The following is a 19196-nucleotide window of genomic DNA, read 5'->3' as shown; positions in this document are numbered from 1 at the left end:
CTTTTTCCGGGTAATTTTCCGTAATCGTCTCAGGCTCGGGACAAAGGTTTCCTTGCCACCTCCCTGCAAGCCAGGCCGCTTTAAGGATTTTCTGATTCGTTATCTCAATTACCCCAGCACAGCCCTGTGCTCCTCTGACTCTGGGGCTGGCCAGACTTCAGGGTTGGGGTCCCTGCTGGTGGTGGCCGTTCATTACGTACCTTTTGAACATCAGACGGTACCCTGGAGAGGAAGTCTAACAGCTCATTATTGTCGATGGCATAGGGATTTCGAAGCTTCTTAGTAAATTTATTTATGCCTGAAAAATAGAAACACCAGGAGTTCTCTTTGTCTGTCTGTGTATCCATGCGTCTGTCTGTCTCTTTAAAAACTCTCCTGACTGGGGGAGAGGGGCATTCACAAGTCAAAATTAGTGTAAAACAATTACTAGACCTCATGTCACGCACACGTTGCTGTCATGTGAAATCATTCACAAATGCCTGGTCTTGAACGAAGGCAGGGTGGGGTGGGGGTGGGGGGTGGGGGTTCTGTCGGACAGGAGCTCTGCCTTCTTGGACTGTGAAAATCCCATTACAATCCCAGCAGCAGGGCGGCAGAAACACACATGAAAACAGTGTAGCTCATCGGCTTTTTTGGACTACGCTGATTAACAGCCTCCTCTGCTAAGAAAACCAATGTCCCAGATGGGAAAAGGCCTTCATTAGCCCAAACAAGTCTCTGCTTGGGGGCTCTAGACCACACGTAGCAGTGGGAGATGGAGGGGCGGGTGTTGCCTTTTTTGTTGTTAAAAAGAAACTGCAGACATCTCTCTCCCCTACCCCAACTCATTTGCACCGGTTTCTCTCCTCTCCCGGCAGAACAGAACCTGACATGTTGACTGTAACTTTGATGCTACAGGAAACCGTGAAAAGCTATCACTGGAAATTAGCCTGCTCTGGTTGCTAACTGAATTTACGGACCGCAAGGCGGTGCATGGGTTTGTCTCGTCCATGGAGTCCCTGCTAATTCAGGACGGGGACCGTAGTAATCAGAGGAGGTTCAACGTGGAAGGTGTCTTTGAAGGGTGCACCTCGGGTGCGTGGGCATGTCCGGGGGGACGTTCCGCCTGCGGTTTTCTTTCCAGAGGGGATGTACCTGTCGGCCACCTCTGTTTCCTACTCTGCTCCTCGAAGCTGCTGCTAAGAGCACATCAGCCACTGTCTTTTCACCAAAGGTCAACTCTTTTCCATGCTGAGTTTTCAAAAGCCCAGAGACCGGGTGGTGGGCTTCAGAAGCCTTGCCACGGAGTGTTTGTTTATTAGCAAAGATCAGTGCTTGTTTATTAGCAAAGAGCAGTGCTTGTTAATTACCTGGCCATCCCAATGATGCTGAAAGAATTCTCACCTTCCATGAGCCCTTTTACCCCAAAGCCGGCCCCGACACACAAAAGCTTTGATGTTTCTCTTCATTAAATAGTATTTTGCTTTCCTCTAACGACTGAGCTTCCCGAGTGACATGATAGCTGACACAATGCCAACCTCCCGTCATTTCCTTAGAGGGTCAGATTTACATCTGCTTTGCAAATGGGAGCCAGCCACTGTTCATGAGTAACTGGTGGCCTGGCCATAGGGCTGGGGAAGGCTTCTTGCAGACGACCCTTTTTCTCTCAAGTCCAAGCTGCACTAGGCCTTTCTTCCCTCTCCCCCCACGGCAAGCTTCGTGTTTCTAGCTGAAATTGCCCCGAGTTCCTTTAAACTGAAATACTCTCGCTGTGTTATTCTAAAGACACTTAATTGTAGCATGGGCTTTTTTGGCAAGAGAAAACAGACAAGGCGAAATGATGAAGGGAGACAAAGACGTATTGAGAAAAGATATATCTTCTATTGTTAATTATATATAGTGTGCGCATCTGGAGCCTTTACAATGAGCAGCAAGGCAGGGATAATATCGCAGCCGATCAAAACACTGCATTCTTAGTCACTGAGAAGATTATAAACCTGCACAGTAGCTCAAACGCACCAACAAGGGCAGAAGGAGCCCCATAATGCACTGAGACTGTCTGTTTGAACAACTTAGGATAAAAATTACAAGGCGCTCAGATGGCGTGCTGCAAAAGCACACCTTATTTTGTAAAGCCATCAAATGGCGTCATTACTTCCTGCATGAGCCCAAGTGTCAACAGGGGATCAGGTACTCCTGGGTCATCATTAAGGGACGATGAAGCGAGGAGCAAGCGTTATGGAACAGCCATATCTTGGCCCCAGCTCTGGCATCCCCGTGTGGTAGCTGCGTGGTTTCAGGCAAACCACTTAACCTTTCTGTGCCTCAGACTACTTACGTTAGAATCTGAGCAAAAAAAGATCTGCCCTATTATATATATATATATAGTGTCGTAGGTTGATGGCAGGATTACGTTGCACGACATAAGCTAGAAGATTCTGCACTCTGAAATTCTGTAACAATGAAGGGGGCTACCATCATCACTCCAGACGTCAACAAGCCCCAAACCGAAGGGCGCGGATAGGAGAAGAATCGTTACACTGTTAGGCATGTGATCGCACACGGCCAAATTTGGAAGCTGTACCTTCTTCGGTAGCATGGCAGACATGCCTTTCGATTTTTTCACCTGAGTACAGAGAGGCAAAGGGCACCTCTGCTGCGAATGTTAATTTTGTAGCACACGAAAACCGTGGGAATCCAAATACTGAGGGATAACGTTTGGCAAAGACACTATCATTTAATGGTCCCGGATCACAAACTGAATAGATCATTAGAGTGTAATGAGATCCCCAGCAAAAATAAATGAATAGATAAATTAATTAATTAATTAATTTAATTTAATTAAATAAAAAATAAATAAATAAAAAAGTCTCTTGAAGAAAGCTGGAAAAATTGGATGACTGCTTTGCACATATGGCCACAGGTGAATAAGTACCTGAAAGAGAATTATAACACTATTTTTCAGGTACTTTTATGAGTGACTTGGGATGTACCCTGACCTCGATACATCAATAGGAGTGGGTGGGATGGGGCTGAGGGTCCTTGCTTGCACATGTATCCAACGCTAAGTGCTTGCCACCAAAAAGACATTGTGGTATGACAAATGGAGGTATAATGGTGAATAAGTCATGGGTCCTTCTTTCAAGAAGCTCAAAATCTACCCTGGGGAGTTCATCTCCACCTTGGAACAACAGAAGTACCTCAGAGCAGAGCTCCAGTATCTACGATGTAAATTGAAGGGAAGGAATATGAAACACCTTTCCAAGGGGACAGAAAACCCGCTTGGGATCTCACCCTAAGAAAGGCCTTGCCTCCTAGAAATACATCAAATAAGTGATCAGACTTCAGTACATCTGGTTTCCTTAAGGCACTTTCGTCTATCCCTCTCAAACCGTTTCTCACGTAATTTTCCAAATCTACACTCCCACACGAGAGAGGTGGGTGGTGGGCTCAAAAGAAATGCCATTCATGTGGACCACAGAGATGAAACTTGCACGACTCCTCCACTCGTTAAATATCTGTCAAGTACTTGTTAAAGATCTACTACCTTTATGTAGCTCCACCAGGAACTGTAGGCTAAAGAGGAAAGAAAAGTGTCTTACCCTTCAAAACCTTACAATGGAGTTGGTGAGTCAAGGAACATTGCTTACGGCCATTACGAAACTAGGCTGCTTTCTGAGGCGTATGTTAAGTAATTCTCGTACTTCATCATTAGTTCTACAAAAACATCATTTGGTGTGTAGGATATGGAAATAGAGAACATACAGCTAAATAGCTTTGTTCCAAAGGGTTAAAAATATTGGACCAAATGGGGCGCCTGGGTGGCTCAGTCGGTTGAGCGTCCGACTTTAGTTCAGGTCACGATCTCACGGTTCGTGAGTTCGAGCCCCGAGTCGGGCTCTGGGCTGACGGCTCAGAGCCTGGAGCCTGCTTCCGATTCTGTGTCTCCCTCTCTCTCTGCCCCTCCCCCGTTCATGCTCTGTCTCTCTCTGTCTCAAAAATAAATACACATTAAAAAAAAAATTAAAAAAAATATTGGACCCCCCCAAAAAAAAACAAAAACAAAAAACAAAAACTCAGGATCTTACCACTTTTAGGACTCACTGAAAATGAATAAATAACTCAGAGTAAGCAATAATCTTCTGATCCTTAATAAAGTTGAAAGGAACACTAGAAATTTAAGACATATGAAGTGATCTTCCACATGAGAAAGTCTCTACCAAGGATACAGTCATATAGGAGATGTCTAAAGGAATGTCCTGGGTCCAGGTTACCTAATAACTAATTTGTCTTGGAAAAGAAAATAGAATTGTACCGTATATTCCATGACGGCATGGCAGATTTCATTCAATGAGCCAACAGATCGTGTGTTGACGGTCAAAGCCTTTGACTACATCGTATATGGTGAACTCATCAATAAACCATAAGCCCCCATCTAGAATGCAAAACGAAAGGACCAGACGCAAAAGACGAAGCTCACAGGGTTACTGTCAGCTCGGGAGAACATAATAAAGTCCACTCTATTCAATAATTTCATCCATAAGCTAAATTAAAACAACAGCAATATCTTATTAATTAGATGCCAAACTTTGGTGTTGGAGAGCTGCCAAGATCTTGGAGGATGAGATCAGACGTCAAAGCAATTCTGGATAAACAGAAAGAGGGACTGGAATCCAAAAACTGACGATCACAGGAGGAGATATAGCATAGTCTTCTTTGTAGGGGGAAAGATGTGGAAAAGCAAATCAAGCGTGCACTAGAATGATTAGGAAATCATGAGAAACGGGGTTTGATAAGCTGACCATGCATTCAACTCACACTAGCTTAAAAATGAACAGAATATTGGCCAAATAATCCTCGTGATTTTGAATCATGTTTTGGTTAGGGGCAGACAATAGTTTTAAGATCTGCGTTTTAAAGGCGGCCAGTTGAGTGAATTCGGAAACTCGTTCTTAATGGAAAACAATTAAGAAAGAGTGAGACTGTTCGGTCTAAATAGATAACATTTAGTACAGAAGGTATGCTGGGAAATACTTTCACAAAATGTTCCTTCTTGATCAATGGATCTGAAGAGCTCCACGCTCTCTTTCGAAGGGCCCATAGACCCATGTGCTAGCACTGTTGCAAAACACAGAAACAAATAAACAAAAACTAAGTATGCCTAGAAGACCTTCCCCAAGAGTGAAGGTCATCAAGGCTCAAAACCGACCCCTAAAGAGGGAAATGAGAATATCTTTTTCTTTTCTCAGGCTTGGCGATAAAAGAGAGATCCTTCTTCACACGGGATTTTCACTTCCTCGACGAAACAGAGAACCAGTGGATTATGCTCCCTTAAAATCATTCCACCTCTGAAGTTTTATGAGTTATTCTATTTTTTCGAAGGCTTTTCCCAGTTCAGAATGTCTACACTTGGCTTTCCTCGTCGGCAGGACTCTACTCCTGCGGGTTCTCTTTGAAAAGGTCTACATTTAATGGTTTTAGAAAGGTTGTAGCTTTTTATCTGACATTTGCAGCGTCTCGGCTTTTGCTTAAAGATGAATGCATCTCAATGCAGTCACTTGTGTTTGTAAGTTCTCGGAACATCTTAACATCTGAGGATCCCTGGAAGGGGGTGGCTGTGATTGAGAACTCAGCAGTAGTCATAGGAGCCAAGTAACAGAACACTACGACGGGCAGACTCTTACGGAAAAGGGTTGATTGCTTCTCCAACAATTAACTGACTGTAATGCACCCTCCTTCTATCAACCCAGAGCCCACCCAGCAGCAGACACAAATATTCACAAAGCTGCTTGTATATTGTCCAGCCGCTAGCTTGCGTAGTAAATCAAGTCGTGACATTTATTTCGAGTTTGTGAATTTGTTTGTGCTTTTGTAGAGCAGCTCAACTTCATACAGGCACACCGTTTACCCTGCTAAATAATAGCTTCCTCTTCCATCAGGCACTGGTTAGGGAGTAGCTACCCGCCTTCCTCTCTACTGCTTCTGGATTTAAGTATGGGGTTAAGTTATTTTTCCTCCAGGAGAGAGGAAGTGTCAGAAGCAGTCCGGCAGCGGCCAGATCTACTTTTACATAACGTAAAGGGCGAGATGCAGGTGGTTGCTCGCTGTTTGAATAACTGTTTCCTCAAAGTTAACCGGGCCACGGCAATATATTATTCAAGCGTATTTATGAGTGCGAAAGCCCAAAGGGAAATCACATGCACCATCACATTTTTATTGGATTGCGATTATGCAGGAGGCCTGCACATATCTGTGCTGACTGTTCACGCAATTGGCCTTTTCAGGGAGGTCCTGGAAGTTTTTTGTTCCCCAAACGCCTTCCTAAATCTCATGTTTAATTGCCAACAAGAGCACACTTAAAGTTTATAGTCCCACTTTACAAATGAGTAACTGATTCTTACCTGAAATCGACTGCTAGGAGAAGGACCATGCCCAACTTACCCCAGATTAAAACGATGTACCGGAGTGGAATAAAATACAAAGTGACGGTGGCCACTGCCAGGATCAGGCAGGCCAGGAAGGAAAGGAATGGGACCGTCCAGTTGAACGTGCTGTAGACAAACCGCAAAGACGTCATTTTCTCGCATGCTCTGGCACAGCTGTGCTACGTTCATCTTGCCACTGTTTATTTTTTTAAGGTTTTATTTTATTTTTTAAGACACAGAGAGGGACAGAACATGAGCGGGGGAGGGGCAGAGAGAGAGAGAGAGAGAGAGGGAGACACAGAATCCGAAGCAGGCTCCAGGCTCTGACCTGTTAGAACAGAGCCCCACGCAGGGCTCAACCCACGAACGGTAAGATCGTGACCTGAGCCGAAGTTGGATGCTTAACCAACTGAGTCACCCAGGCGCCCCTAAAAACCACAGATTTGAATCTAAATATATCAGTAACCAAATTAAATTTGAAGGGACTAAAAAAAAAAAAAAATTGAAGGGACTACAAGCTATATTGAAAAGCTAGCGATGGTCAGAAACAAGAAAGATACCTAAAATATAAACAGAAAATAATAGGAAAGGATATATTATGAAGAAACCAATAAGTGGGAGGTGGTGTGGCCATATTAATATAAGATACTAAGGCAAAATTTCATTTATTGTTTAGAGATAAATACATCACTTCCAGCTGATTAATGATCTAATTCACCAGGAAACAATAGCAATTTTAATACGTACAACCCAATTAACATAGCTTTGGAACACAGAAAGCAAAAACTGACCAAGCTACAAGGAGAAATAGACAAATCCACAGTGGAAAGTTTTGACATACATCTCTAAGTAATTGATACAAGCAGCCCAATCGAAAATGAAAATCAGAATATAAAAGATTGAAAGTGGGGCGCCTGGGTGACTCAGTCGGTGAAGCTGAAGCGTCCTGACTTCGGCTCAGGTCATGATCTCACACTGTGTGAGTTCGAGCCCCGCATCGGGCTCTGTGCTGACAGCTCAGCGCTTGGAGCTTGCTTGCTTCAGATTCTGTGTCTCCCTCTCTCTCTGCCCCTCCCCTGCTCATGCTCTGTCTCTCTCTGTCTCAAAAATAAATAAAAACATTAAAATATATATATATTGAATGCAATCAACAAATTCAATCAATGAATATATATCCAGAACAATATCCTAGATAACCTTTTCAAGCACACATCGAAAATTTACAAAAGCAGGCCATTTTCTCAATGAATATTTTCTGACCATAAAGCAATTAAGCTAGAAACCAGGAACAAAAAAAAGATAACCAGGAAATCTTCAAATACTTGGAAATTAAGCAATATGCTTCTTGGCCAAAGAAGAAATAAAAACAGGGAGAAAAAAAAAAGTTTTTATTAAATTTGAATGATAATGAAAATATCAACACCAAAATGTCTGGCCTGGAGCTAAAGTTGTGCTTATAGACAATTGTAGAACTTTAAATGCTCTTTAAATGTTAGGAAAATTAGAAAGACGGAAAAAGAGTTAGAAAAAAAATACTGAATTCATCCCAAGGAAAATAAAAGGAAGAAAGGAATAAAAATAAGGGTACTACTAATTAATGAAAAAGAAAACAGGTTAACAGGTAGGATTAACAAAGGCCAGTGATAGTTCTTTCTGAAGACTAACTTAATTGATAAATCCCCACCAAGAAAGAAGGTTAAACGCAATTAATATCAAGCATAAAAAAGTGGACAAAGCTACAGATCCTACGATATTCAAGATAGGATTTTATCCAATAAGAGGATTTTATTAACAAATTTATTCCAAAAAGTAGAAAATTTAAACAAAATGGGGAAAACCCAGAAAATGACCACTTATAAAAACAGACGTGAGAAGAAACAGAATGGCCAAACAAATTGAATATTCAGTGAAAACCTGTCCTAAAAGAAACCTCCAGGCCCAGATGCTTCCCCAGCAAATGCTAGCAAATCTTAAAGGAAGCAATGACACCAGGCTTGTGCAAACTCTTCCAGATAATGATAGAGAGAACGCTTTCACCTGTTGTAGGAGTCTAGAATAATCTTCTCTCCATAAGGAATTTTCAAGAACAGAAAATTAGAGATCAAATCTCGTTAGTGATGATAGCTACAATAATCCTATGCAAAGTAATAGTAAATAAAATAGAGCAAAATACAAAAGGAGAGATTATATAGCATGATGAAGTTGGGTTTATTCCATACAGTGGAACACTGGCTTAACATTTGAAAGTCAATCACAATAATAGACCACATTAACAAAAATAAAGGAGAAAAAAAAAAACAAACATCATCTTAGTGAATGCAGAAGAAAAGTTTGATAAAACTCAACTCACATTCACGATAAAAACTCGTAGTAAATTAAGAATAAAAGGAACTTCCCCAATTTGATACAACATCTTTACAAAACCCTATAGCAAACATCATCCTTAGAATGAAATGTTGAAAGATTTTTTTCTCTGATATCACATAGGAGAAGAGTGTTCAGCCATGCCGATTGTGTTCTACCATAAGGTAAGAAAACATAGAAAAATGTAGAAGGATTGGAAAATAAGGAATAAACAATTATTCCTAAAAAATATGTTTCTGCAATAGAAAATTAAGGATAATAATCTTCAGATAAAAATTAAGATAACTAGGTTTACCAAAACTTAGAAATACAAAGTGAGTGTGGGGAATTCATTTCACTTCTATATCCCAGGAACAAATAAGTAAAAATGCAATCTGAAACAAAAAGATACCATTTAAAATACCATGAAACAAATCAAGGACTTAGGAATATATCTCACAAAAATGCGTCACACTTCTATACATACAACTCTAAAATAACTCTGGAAGAAATTCAAGATGGCCTGAATAGACAGAAGACTACATTAGAAAACTTAAAAGTTTATCAAGATGTCAATTATTTCCCAATTAATGCAATCCTTATCAAAATCTCAATAGTTGTCTGTGTGTATACAAACGAGTCGTGTGTCACTGGGTGCTAGAAATGAAGACGTGTATCAGACACTGTCACAAACACACTGTCAGATTTGCTCTCCCAAAAGCAAAGTCAGTTAACTCTTGGGTCTTCCCCTGAGCAACTCACAATGATAGCAGAGAGCATTTTAATGTTTTCAAAAAAGAAGGGGACATTCACTGTTTACATTTTTTTTAAAATTTAAGACACAGAAAAAGAAAGTCAAGGCAGTTTTTCAAAAATAATATTCATAACAGTCCATGTTTTTAAGCTAGTAATGCATCTGTCTACTGGTCTGAGCTCTTTTCATGTACTAATTCCTTTAATTCTTACCAAAAAAATGTTATGAAGCAGGAATAATTATTACTCCCATTCTATAAATGAGGACTGAGTCATAAAAGTTAAATAATTGGCCCCAGATCACGTACCTTCCACACAAGTGGCAGAATTGGGATCTGAATTCAGAAAGTCAGCTCAAGAGCCCTCTCACTGCCCTCTACAGTAGGCACTTTAGAACACGTAAAAAGGTGTATTTTGCTCATTTAATTGATTCAATACTCCTGTTCATACTGAGGACTCAACTCAAAGACATTATACTGTAATACCTCTAACACTCAAGAACTTACTAGACCTTCCCTTTGTTATCATGGAATATCTTATGCTAGTTTCCAAGAATACCCAAGTTGGATAAACCCTGATAAATCTAAGGTTTCCATCTCAAAATCAAACACTGGGTGAAACATTTTCACAGACTTCTCTAGTTTTCCTGACTTGAGAGCTCCCTAAATTCCTAAGGAAGCAATCCCTGACTCGGGAAGTCATGAGACAAATGAGCCACACCCTTCAGTTAGTGGAAAAAAAAAATCAGTGACTCTTTGTTCATTCGATCATTCAGGCTTACTAATATGTCCTAAGAATATCATTTTCCCAGTTCCAAAGCACTAAACAAAAATGACTGACTACATCTGGTAAGGGGGGGTCCAGCCCCATCCTGTACTTCTTCCCCCAGTTGGGTGTCCCAATAGTTGACCTTTATGCCCATGGAACCATTATTTCTCTCATTTCATTCTCATTTCTCAGACAAATGAATTCTTCTGACTTTACTACGCATGGAAACAGGATCGACTGGTCATATAATTCTATAGATTACTCTTTTGTAATGTACCCCACACGATGCTTTCATTCACGAGGCATGGTTCTCATCCTCCCTTGTGAACTTTTTCCTCACACCTAGCCTCTGGCCCTCTCCTTGGTCTTTCTGACTTCATTCTTTGTTCCTTTCAGCACATCACTCTCAGAGTAAACCCCGGCTGAATCAGACTATCACTCCCCATGCCCTCACTTTGATTCAAGCTGCCCTTAACCTCCCTCCTCATCTTCACTGCTTAGTATTTCTCGACGCCATTTTCTAACAGAAGTTCTATTTCCTACGGATGTGCCTTCCAAACCTGACTCTGGACCATTTGCAGGGATGGCTTCCCTGTCCTACGTGTTTCTCATGGTCTCCTCTGTGGAGATTTCCCTGCCCGTGCAAAGATACAAGTGTTAAAGCCAACACTCCATCATGACAGGACAAATAAAATACAGCACTCTTCTGACCCATCCAGCCTGCTGTCTGAGATAATCTAGATGCTACATGTTCAGTGACTGTGTTAGCCTGTTACATGCTAACGTTTGAAACAAGTACAATATTAGGGAAGATAATTAGAGAGTGGAGAGAAGAGTTAGAAAAAGAAAATATGAATGGGGTCTTCCCACTCAGGAATGGGGAAGCCTTGCTCTAAGAGTTTTATGTGAGCTTATTTATTTACTGGTTGCCAGAAGTTGGGTAAAAGTTTTCTTGGTCCTTAAACACTGAATTACAATGGAATATTCCAGCAGAGTTACACATGCCGTCCCACTTGAATGCCCAGTAGGACCTTTAAGGTCACAGTAGTAATGAATGGCCAAAGAATTAATAGGAGTAGAGCCTCATGAGCCTTCCTTCCTGTGCTGCAGCTGGGCAGAACAGTACTCTGTTCATGGCTGAAAATACATCTCAGACATGGCCACCACAGCTGTGCTGGGCACAGCTGCCCCTCAGACGCAATGCAGAGATGGGGGCCTGTCTAAATCGCCCTGCCTTCTTCTCTCATCAGACACATTTCCTTGACCATTATCAGCTGCACAACAGCCACATTTGTCTGTTAGAGACCTTTGAGCATGGAGACAATTTTACCAAACGACACGGTCTTCCTTCCTCGGTCTTGCCCCCACTCCACATCCTCTTATCCTCCTTGCTTCCAGAATGTTCCTCACTCAATTTTTTTTTCCCACCCACTCAAGGCCCTGTACGATCTGCCTCACCTCCACGCACCGCCATCACCGTCTGCTGTCACACAGACATACTAAGCCCCCACACACTCCCTGTATCTAGTACAGTCTTGGGCTTTGAACCTTCGCACAAAGTCTCCCACTTACTGACTTCTTGATTCTTCCACTCTTTCCTCAACTATCTCTTTCCATTATCAGACATGCTGATAAGGTATTGTTTCTTCAGAACTACCCTCTGTCGGTCTTTCTCTCTCCTACATCCCTTTCTGGGCTGGTCAGATCTCTCCTAACAGCCTGCCTTACCGCAACTGAATTCTAATTGTCTTATTACTATTCTCCCTCACTGGGAAATAGCTCCTTAGAGGAAAATGACATTCTAGGGTAGTAGTGAGGCGGGCGGGTTAACATCTAAGCTTCTTCAGGGCACCTGGGTGGCTCAGTCAGTTGAGCGTCCGACTTCAGCTCGGGTCATGATCTCACGGTTCGTGAGTTCGAGCCCTCGGTCGGGCCCTGTGCTGACAGCTCAGAGCCTGGAGCCTGCTTCGGATTCTGTATCTCCCTCTCTTTCTGCCCCTGCCCTGCTCGCCGCCCACCCCCCCCCCCCACTCCCAAAGTAAATAAATATCAAAAAAAAATTTTTTTTTTTAATTTAAGCTTCTTCACTTACTAGTTCTGTGACCTTGGGCTACAGAGTTAATCACTCTCTGATTCCATTTCCTCATCTGTAAAATGGGTAGATTAACAATCCTTAATCCCTAGGCTTTCTGGAATCCTGTAATCGGATTCCTCTCAGTAACTTCTTAAATAAATTAGTACGTGTGAAGAGTTTATAACAGTGTCTGGCCAGCACATGACGTGAGCTGATGTTGCTATTATCATGGTTTTATGGAATATTTCTCATTCTTAGACCAGGTCAGTGCCTGAAACTTAGAACTGAGAGTTAATAAGTGAATGAAGGGAGAACTATTATGCCCTCCTCACCATTTGACTATTTTCTATTGTCACGTTTCTGTTAAACAACTTTGAGGGTAATTTAAGAAACCTTTTGTCAATTTATATAAAATCAAGAGGAAAAAAGCAGGTAGGCACCGACATATATAAGCAAAAATCTTCCTGCTCTTTAATTTTTCTTCTAACACATTGATAATGGGAATAGCAACATGTAAATTCAGTAAAACTTACCAAATTTGTTTAAAGATGATTTATAACCTATTTTATAAACAACACGAACACGTCTTACTGTGCCAATAGTAAATGGCCACACAAGAGCGACTGAATTGGATAAGGAACTGAGAAAGATCAGTATCCGTAGAGAGTTCCATATTAACTATTTATATTTCCTGCTGCTAATTATAACTTACGGATTTCCTTGCATCTTGGTATATAAAACTTTCCCCTGGCTTTTAGCACTAATTTTAATCTCTTCTTTACCCATGAAATTTCTAAAGTATTATCTTCATTGCTTACAGAAGCTAGAATGGCCAACAAAATAAGAAAAAAGTATTAATCTTCAGAAAGAACAACACAGTTGACATAATTCTGGATTTAAAAGAGGAAATACGTTTACAATTTAAAAGCCAAGAAAATTAAAAATTGCTCTGTTCATTGGTCCCAAATGAAGACCAGGTTATACAGAGTTCATAATGCTCAAAACAAAACAAATAAGAATCACAGAAAGAGTCTTTCTCAACTGAGACTCTATTGGATATTTAGTCCTTGTGCCCTAAGGTAGGAAGTGACAGCTACGGGTTGGATATCAGTCAACTCTGGCCTGCCACCTGCTTTTGTAAATAAAGTTTTGTTAGAACACATTTCATACCCATTCACTTAGGTATCAATGATGCCTGATTTCATACTTAGCAGAATTGAGTAGTTACGGTCCACCAAGATGAAAATATTTACTCGTTGCCCCTTATAAAGAAAGTCTGTTAGCTATGTACAATCCTTTGATAAGTTGAGAAAAAATGACTCAAGGCATTCACTGTGGTCTATGTTTTCGTTGAAAAAGGTAACTTTAGAGCATATTTCCTTCCTTTTTAATTTCTGACTAGGATACTCTTCTTTAAAAAAAAAAATCTTTAATTTATCACCCAAACCAAGATATTTTGAGAGGGAGATAATCATGGCAGGGCAATTGGTGTGAATTGGCCATATCGTCACCCCAGTTCTGAGGCACTGCCCAGCTGTAAAGCGGACAAGCCCAAAGAACAAACCAACAAACATAAATAGGACTTGCCCCAAACACTGTTACCTTTTGGTTTTTGTTTTTTGCATTTATTGATCCCTCCCCCCCCCGCCCTTTTACCCCCACCGTCCTTATGGATGGCAGCTCCATTTCAAACACAGCACGAACGTAGAACTTACTTTTTAATTCTTTCTCCAAAAGAAGCTATTTCCTCCAAGATGTTTTGAACAGTTGAAACAATATCCTGTACCATATAGATTCTTTCAATTAACCCCTTTTTCTCGGATTCCTAGGAAACATAAAGGCAAGACTTAACTTGGTCACGTTTTCTTTTTATTGTCCCACAATAGAAGTCTCTATGCCCTGTTACAATAACAAGGTACTCATCCACAGAGTGACTCCAAGGGAGGAATCCTATCATTCACAACTTAAATATTTATTGACTCCAAGGAACTACTGCCCACTCATTCAGATACAACCCTTCACAGCGTGCCTCAGTTGCTACCTCAGTATGAGGCCATGTTGTGTGGAAACTCCACAGAACCAAGAGCTTCATTTCTCTGTGGAAGCTGCTGTTTCTGCCAGAGAACTCGCAGCTCCTTCCATTTGGCTGAGCCCGACGTCCTGTCTGGCTTCACAAGCTCACCTGCCAGCTCCCCTTCCCCATGTCCCCTCACAATCCTTCAGAAACATTTTCAGCAGGTGACAACACGGTATATGAGAACTCCAGATGATGATGCGTCTCCTACTCCTGCGGCTTCTTTGTCAAACTCTATTACATTTTTTGTTGTGTTTTAAACCCACTGTAAATCTGATGAACATTTCAGTCATCCTTTGGCAACCGCCTCAGAAACACAATAGGCCGCTGGAGGCAGACAAAGTCATTGTCAGAGACTGCATCCTACACAGGTTATCCCTGTGGAGGCTGCCCAATGATCGACTGGCTTTTCCTTTATAGAATTAGAAGCAAATACAAGTTCATCTTCCCCAGTCTCCCGTTCTTCACATGAAACAGAATTCAGCCTTCTAAGAATAGTATCCTTACTTTGCTTCTAGAAAATCTCAAGACCTGGGTGCCTCAGGTCAGACTTCAGTTAAGCGTCAGACTTGGGCTCAGGCCACGATCTCGAAGTTTGGGAGTTCGGGCCCCGCATCGGGCTTTGTGCTGACAGCTCAGAGCTTGGAGCCCATTTCAGATTCTGTGTCTCCCTCTTTCTCTGCCCCTCCCCCACTCACGCTCTCTCTTTCTCTCCATCAAAAATAAATAAACGTTAAAAAAAATTTTTTAATAAAAAAAAAAAAGAAAATCTCAAATGTGTTTTACCATGTTAGGCAGTTAATGCTTACAAAAAGAATTTGGAAATTACTCAAATGTTGGAGAAAAGACTATTCTCTAAACAGTGGTATTTTTACACAATTTCTTATTTTCTGATATTATAATCTAGCTTCCTGGGGACTCTATCGTGACTGGGATTTAGCGAGTACCCTCTTGGCTTTTGCCTATCAGGGTCACTGCAGCCAGTACATCTAACGCAAAACCTCAAATAAATCTAACAAAGCTTTTCATTTCTCTCTATCTAGAATTCTACTGGAGTTAGAATTCTGCTAAATTATGGAGCAAAACCTTCTAAATTGAAGAGACCATTTTAAGAATAACCTTCTCTGGGGGCGCCTGGGTGGCTCGGTCGGTTAAGCGTCCGACTTCGGCTCAGGTCATGATCTCACGGCCCGTGAGTTCGAGCCCCGGGTCGGGCTCTGTGCTGACCGCTCAGAGCCTGCAGCCTGTTTCAGATTCTGTGTCTCCCTCTGTCTCTGCCCCTCCCCTGTTCATGCTCTGTCTCTCTCTGTCTCAAAAATAAATAAATGTTGAAAAAAAAAAAAGAATAACCTCCTCTGAAGTGAAAGAAAATATTTCGCTCTCCTCTTGTATTCTCTTTTCCATCAAACTGGACACAATTTGGGTGGGAAGAGAGAACCCACCACCCAGTTAGAGATGGCGGGTGAAAGCACCAATATGGCAGAAATGTCAAAAAGCACTTCCCTTCTTGCACCTGTCCTGGTTTCTGAAGCCACGTGTGGCCAAAACAGACCACACGGAGGGTAGAGGTGAGAATGTACCACTGTCAGCCCCTCTATGGTAAAGGGGGTGGTGCCGGGATGGTTTGAAGAATCTCTTACCATCTGGGCTGACCTCCTTAATCCGAGAATTCTGTATAGAAGAAGAAGGTGGGCTCGTGTCCTCTCGGTACATCAAACTTGCAAGACATTTTTCCTTTTTTCATCCCCTCTTTAAATTCCTTATTTCCCTTACTCTCTAATTCTTCAAGCAGCTTGCATTAAAAATTAGATATGTTGCCAGAGCAACCTAATTTATGCGCAGCAATCCACAACATCTATTAACGGGCACAATGGTGAAAACCCATCTCTGTCTGCTACACAAGTATTCGTGTTTACAAGAAGGATTTGAAAGCACCAGGGAATCTGACCCAAAGGGCAAAAGTAGCTTCCTCTTTTCAGCAGCAGAGGCTTTGGGTCAAAACAATTTCTTGGAAAAGGATTCAAATTTCCATGCAGCTCAACTTCATAAAAGTGTCCTAAGTTCAGGTGACTGTTTTTTGTTTCTCCCCTCCCTACAAAAAACCTAAATGATGAGATTCTGGTTGTGAAGAAAGTAGTTAGTAAACCCAAATAGCAAATGATTGTCTCAACGTCCTTGTACTTTTTCACGAACTTGATGTTTTAGTTTGCCTATTTAATATTCGAAGTCAAGGTTAAAGAGTCCCACCATGTCTCAGCTAAAAGGAGAGTAATTTGTCAAGCAAATCTGTATACTTTTAAAAGTAATCAGAATTATATCATCTTTGAAATACTTATCAACTGTCGACTTGGTTTTATCATATTGATGGACCCACATAACTATTCCATTTTATTCTTATAAATACAGTCCTTCAAATATTTTAAAAAGCGAATTTTGCATATTAAAAGAAATGTATTTGTGGTATCTGAACATTTTTAAATTATACATAAAAAATGATTATTTGTGCTACACATTCATATATGTAACTGGTTTCCTGGTTATATCTATTTATAGTCCCAGGTCAGGGTACTTGTCAAAAGAATGTACTTTTTAATGCCATCTTTTTCTATATTTCGTAAAATTGTTCTTAATCATCTTCAGAGTTGCCCTTAACAGCCATTAAATTGACACCTTTAATTGACTCTACTGTGGATCATAATTTTAATTACAACAATACTCTCTCTACAGGCACTGAGGTACCTTGAAATCTCACACCAAAAAAAATGTGTTACATGGAGAAAATCATTATCAATTTTAATTTTTAAGTATTGAGATCTGCATGTATTTCAGCCCAAATATTTTATATCCGTTCGTATGAACATTCTCTGTCAAACATCTTTTCAAGATAAAACTTCAAATGAATTGTCTCCATGATTCTTCTCAACGTTTAACAAAATGCATACTGAAAAGTAAGTGGCTTCTCAATTTCCCTCCATTCTTTGGTAAGATATGTATTTATTCTATTAAACATCAAAAGATTTTTTTCCCACAAAATTGAGACATCTCAAAGGAAAACTTCAGAATTTCAACACTGAACAGCACAAAGCATTTGACCTCATCGATTACTTTGTGGCAAATATTCCTTGTCCTTGTAAAAAAAAAAATTTTTAAAAAAATGGCAGTGTCTTTTTTGCTAGCTTTTTAAAAAATCCACTTCCACTCACTAGCAGCTTTCAGAGATGAAGTGACTTGCCATTCAATCATTGAAGATTTCGATTAAAAATTGCCAACTGATCATGACCCAGATTCAACAAAAACTGTAGAGATTTCTTTTTGCACAAGAGTTCAATAGCTCTGGGAAATGTGTAGGTTGACGAAGAGCTCTTTAAAGGTTCAAGGATTCCTAAAATCAGATTGGTGATCAACAGCAAAAACAGAGTGCACATTGCCACACTGCAGTACGTTTTTCATATCTGACATATCCTTGTCATGAAAAACTCTGTTGTTGCTACTCAACACTGTATATATAAAATATTTATAGGGGCGCCTGGGTGGCTCAGTTGGTTAAGCGTCTGACTTCGGCTCAGGTCATGATCTCATGGCTTGTGAGTTCGAGCTCCGCCTGGGGATCTGTGCTGATGGCTCGGAACCTGGAGCCTGCTTCAGGTTCTATGTCTCTCTCTCTCTAGCTCTGCCCTTCCCCCGCTCATGCTCTCTCTCTCTCTCTCTCTCTCTCTCTCTCTCTCTCAAGAGTAAACATTAAAAAAAATTAATATTGATAAATGTGGACACTGCAGCTTCTAATTCAATCGATGGCACATTATCATTTGTCTGTACACAATCATGGAAAATCAGGGCACTGCGGCCGATCCCAAGTACATTTCTGTCTCATAGATTCCCTCATTTTGTAAGAATATCTTATTGGCCATGATGCTGTCCTTCATCAAAGTTTGCATTCATATTGTCGCTACCAAATTAAATAAGCCCCAATGCTCAGTGTTTCAACTAAGTTTACAATGGCGTTCCTGATGTCAGAGATTTCGTCATCGGTAAAACTAACTAGCAAAAGCTTTATTTTGGCTCCATATATTGGAGAAAAAAATGAAAACAATTTTAGAATGAACTTATTTGATATTCTGAGTCATCTGATGTCATCCAGAAAAGACCACCATTATTTGATGCTGCACAAGGTTTTTTATATGTTGGTGCTACCCGAGTCAACATATGAACAGCCAGCTTGCCATTTTTCATACGTGTTCAATGAAACCTTGGGATGGAAAATCAGTAAATGCAGAACAGTCATCTGATCTAAAAGAAAAGTCATACTCCACAGAGAGGTATATAAATACAAGTTTTCAGCTGCCTGAATAAAAGCATGTTTCCAGAAATGGTCTTCTTGAAGTAACTACTGTTGAGGCCTCTTTAGCAGATTTGTAACTTAAGTTTACCTACTTGTAAACTTAAGAGATATGGTCATGGCCCCAGAGGATAGACAAGAAATGTGAACACACATCTATTTAGTTAGCACATCAACAAGTATCTCGACAAAGCGGGGATCATTACTTGACTATTTCCTAAACGTGTACTCTGAATTTATTATTCACTCATTAAAAAGGCTTTACCCAACAGTTAAAAACAAAAGTTTTAAGTGCAGATTTACTCATTGGAATGAGCGAAACAAAACACTATGATAAATGTGTTCAGACTATTTTTTATTCTCTTATCCATAGAACTGTTTAAATTCTGCATATATTTAACATACACTCACCCCGTAATCTGTCCTCTTTCCCACTCACCACTC

General features: G+C 40.7%; 1 protein-coding gene across 4 annotated transcripts in view; it reads right to left on the bottom strand.

Moving 5' to 3' along the window:
* MCTP2 (multiple C2 and transmembrane domain containing 2) overlaps nucleotides 1–19196 on the bottom strand; it is a 242443-nt gene that overhangs the window by 4202 nt on the left and 219045 nt on the right. For all 4 annotated transcript variants that reach the window (XM_058736701.1, XM_058736702.1, XM_058736699.1 and 1 more), the window contains 3 exons: nucleotides 14058–14167; nucleotides 6421–6530; nucleotides 201–298 (listed from right to left, as the gene is read on the bottom strand). In XM_058736701.1, the coding sequence (XP_058592684.1) occupies nucleotides 201–298; nucleotides 6421–6530; nucleotides 14058–14167 (318 nt within the window). The remainder of the gene's footprint in view (nucleotides 1–200; nucleotides 299–6420; nucleotides 6531–14057; nucleotides 14168–19196) is intronic.

Source organism: Neofelis nebulosa, chromosome 7 (genome assembly GCF_028018385.1).
Source record: "Neofelis nebulosa isolate mNeoNeb1 chromosome 7, mNeoNeb1.pri, whole genome shotgun sequence".
Taxonomy (NCBI): Eukaryota; Metazoa; Chordata; class Mammalia; order Carnivora; family Felidae; genus Neofelis; species Neofelis nebulosa.
Note: the sequence above shows the minus strand (reverse complement) of the source record. Positions and strands in the feature narration are given on the sequence as shown.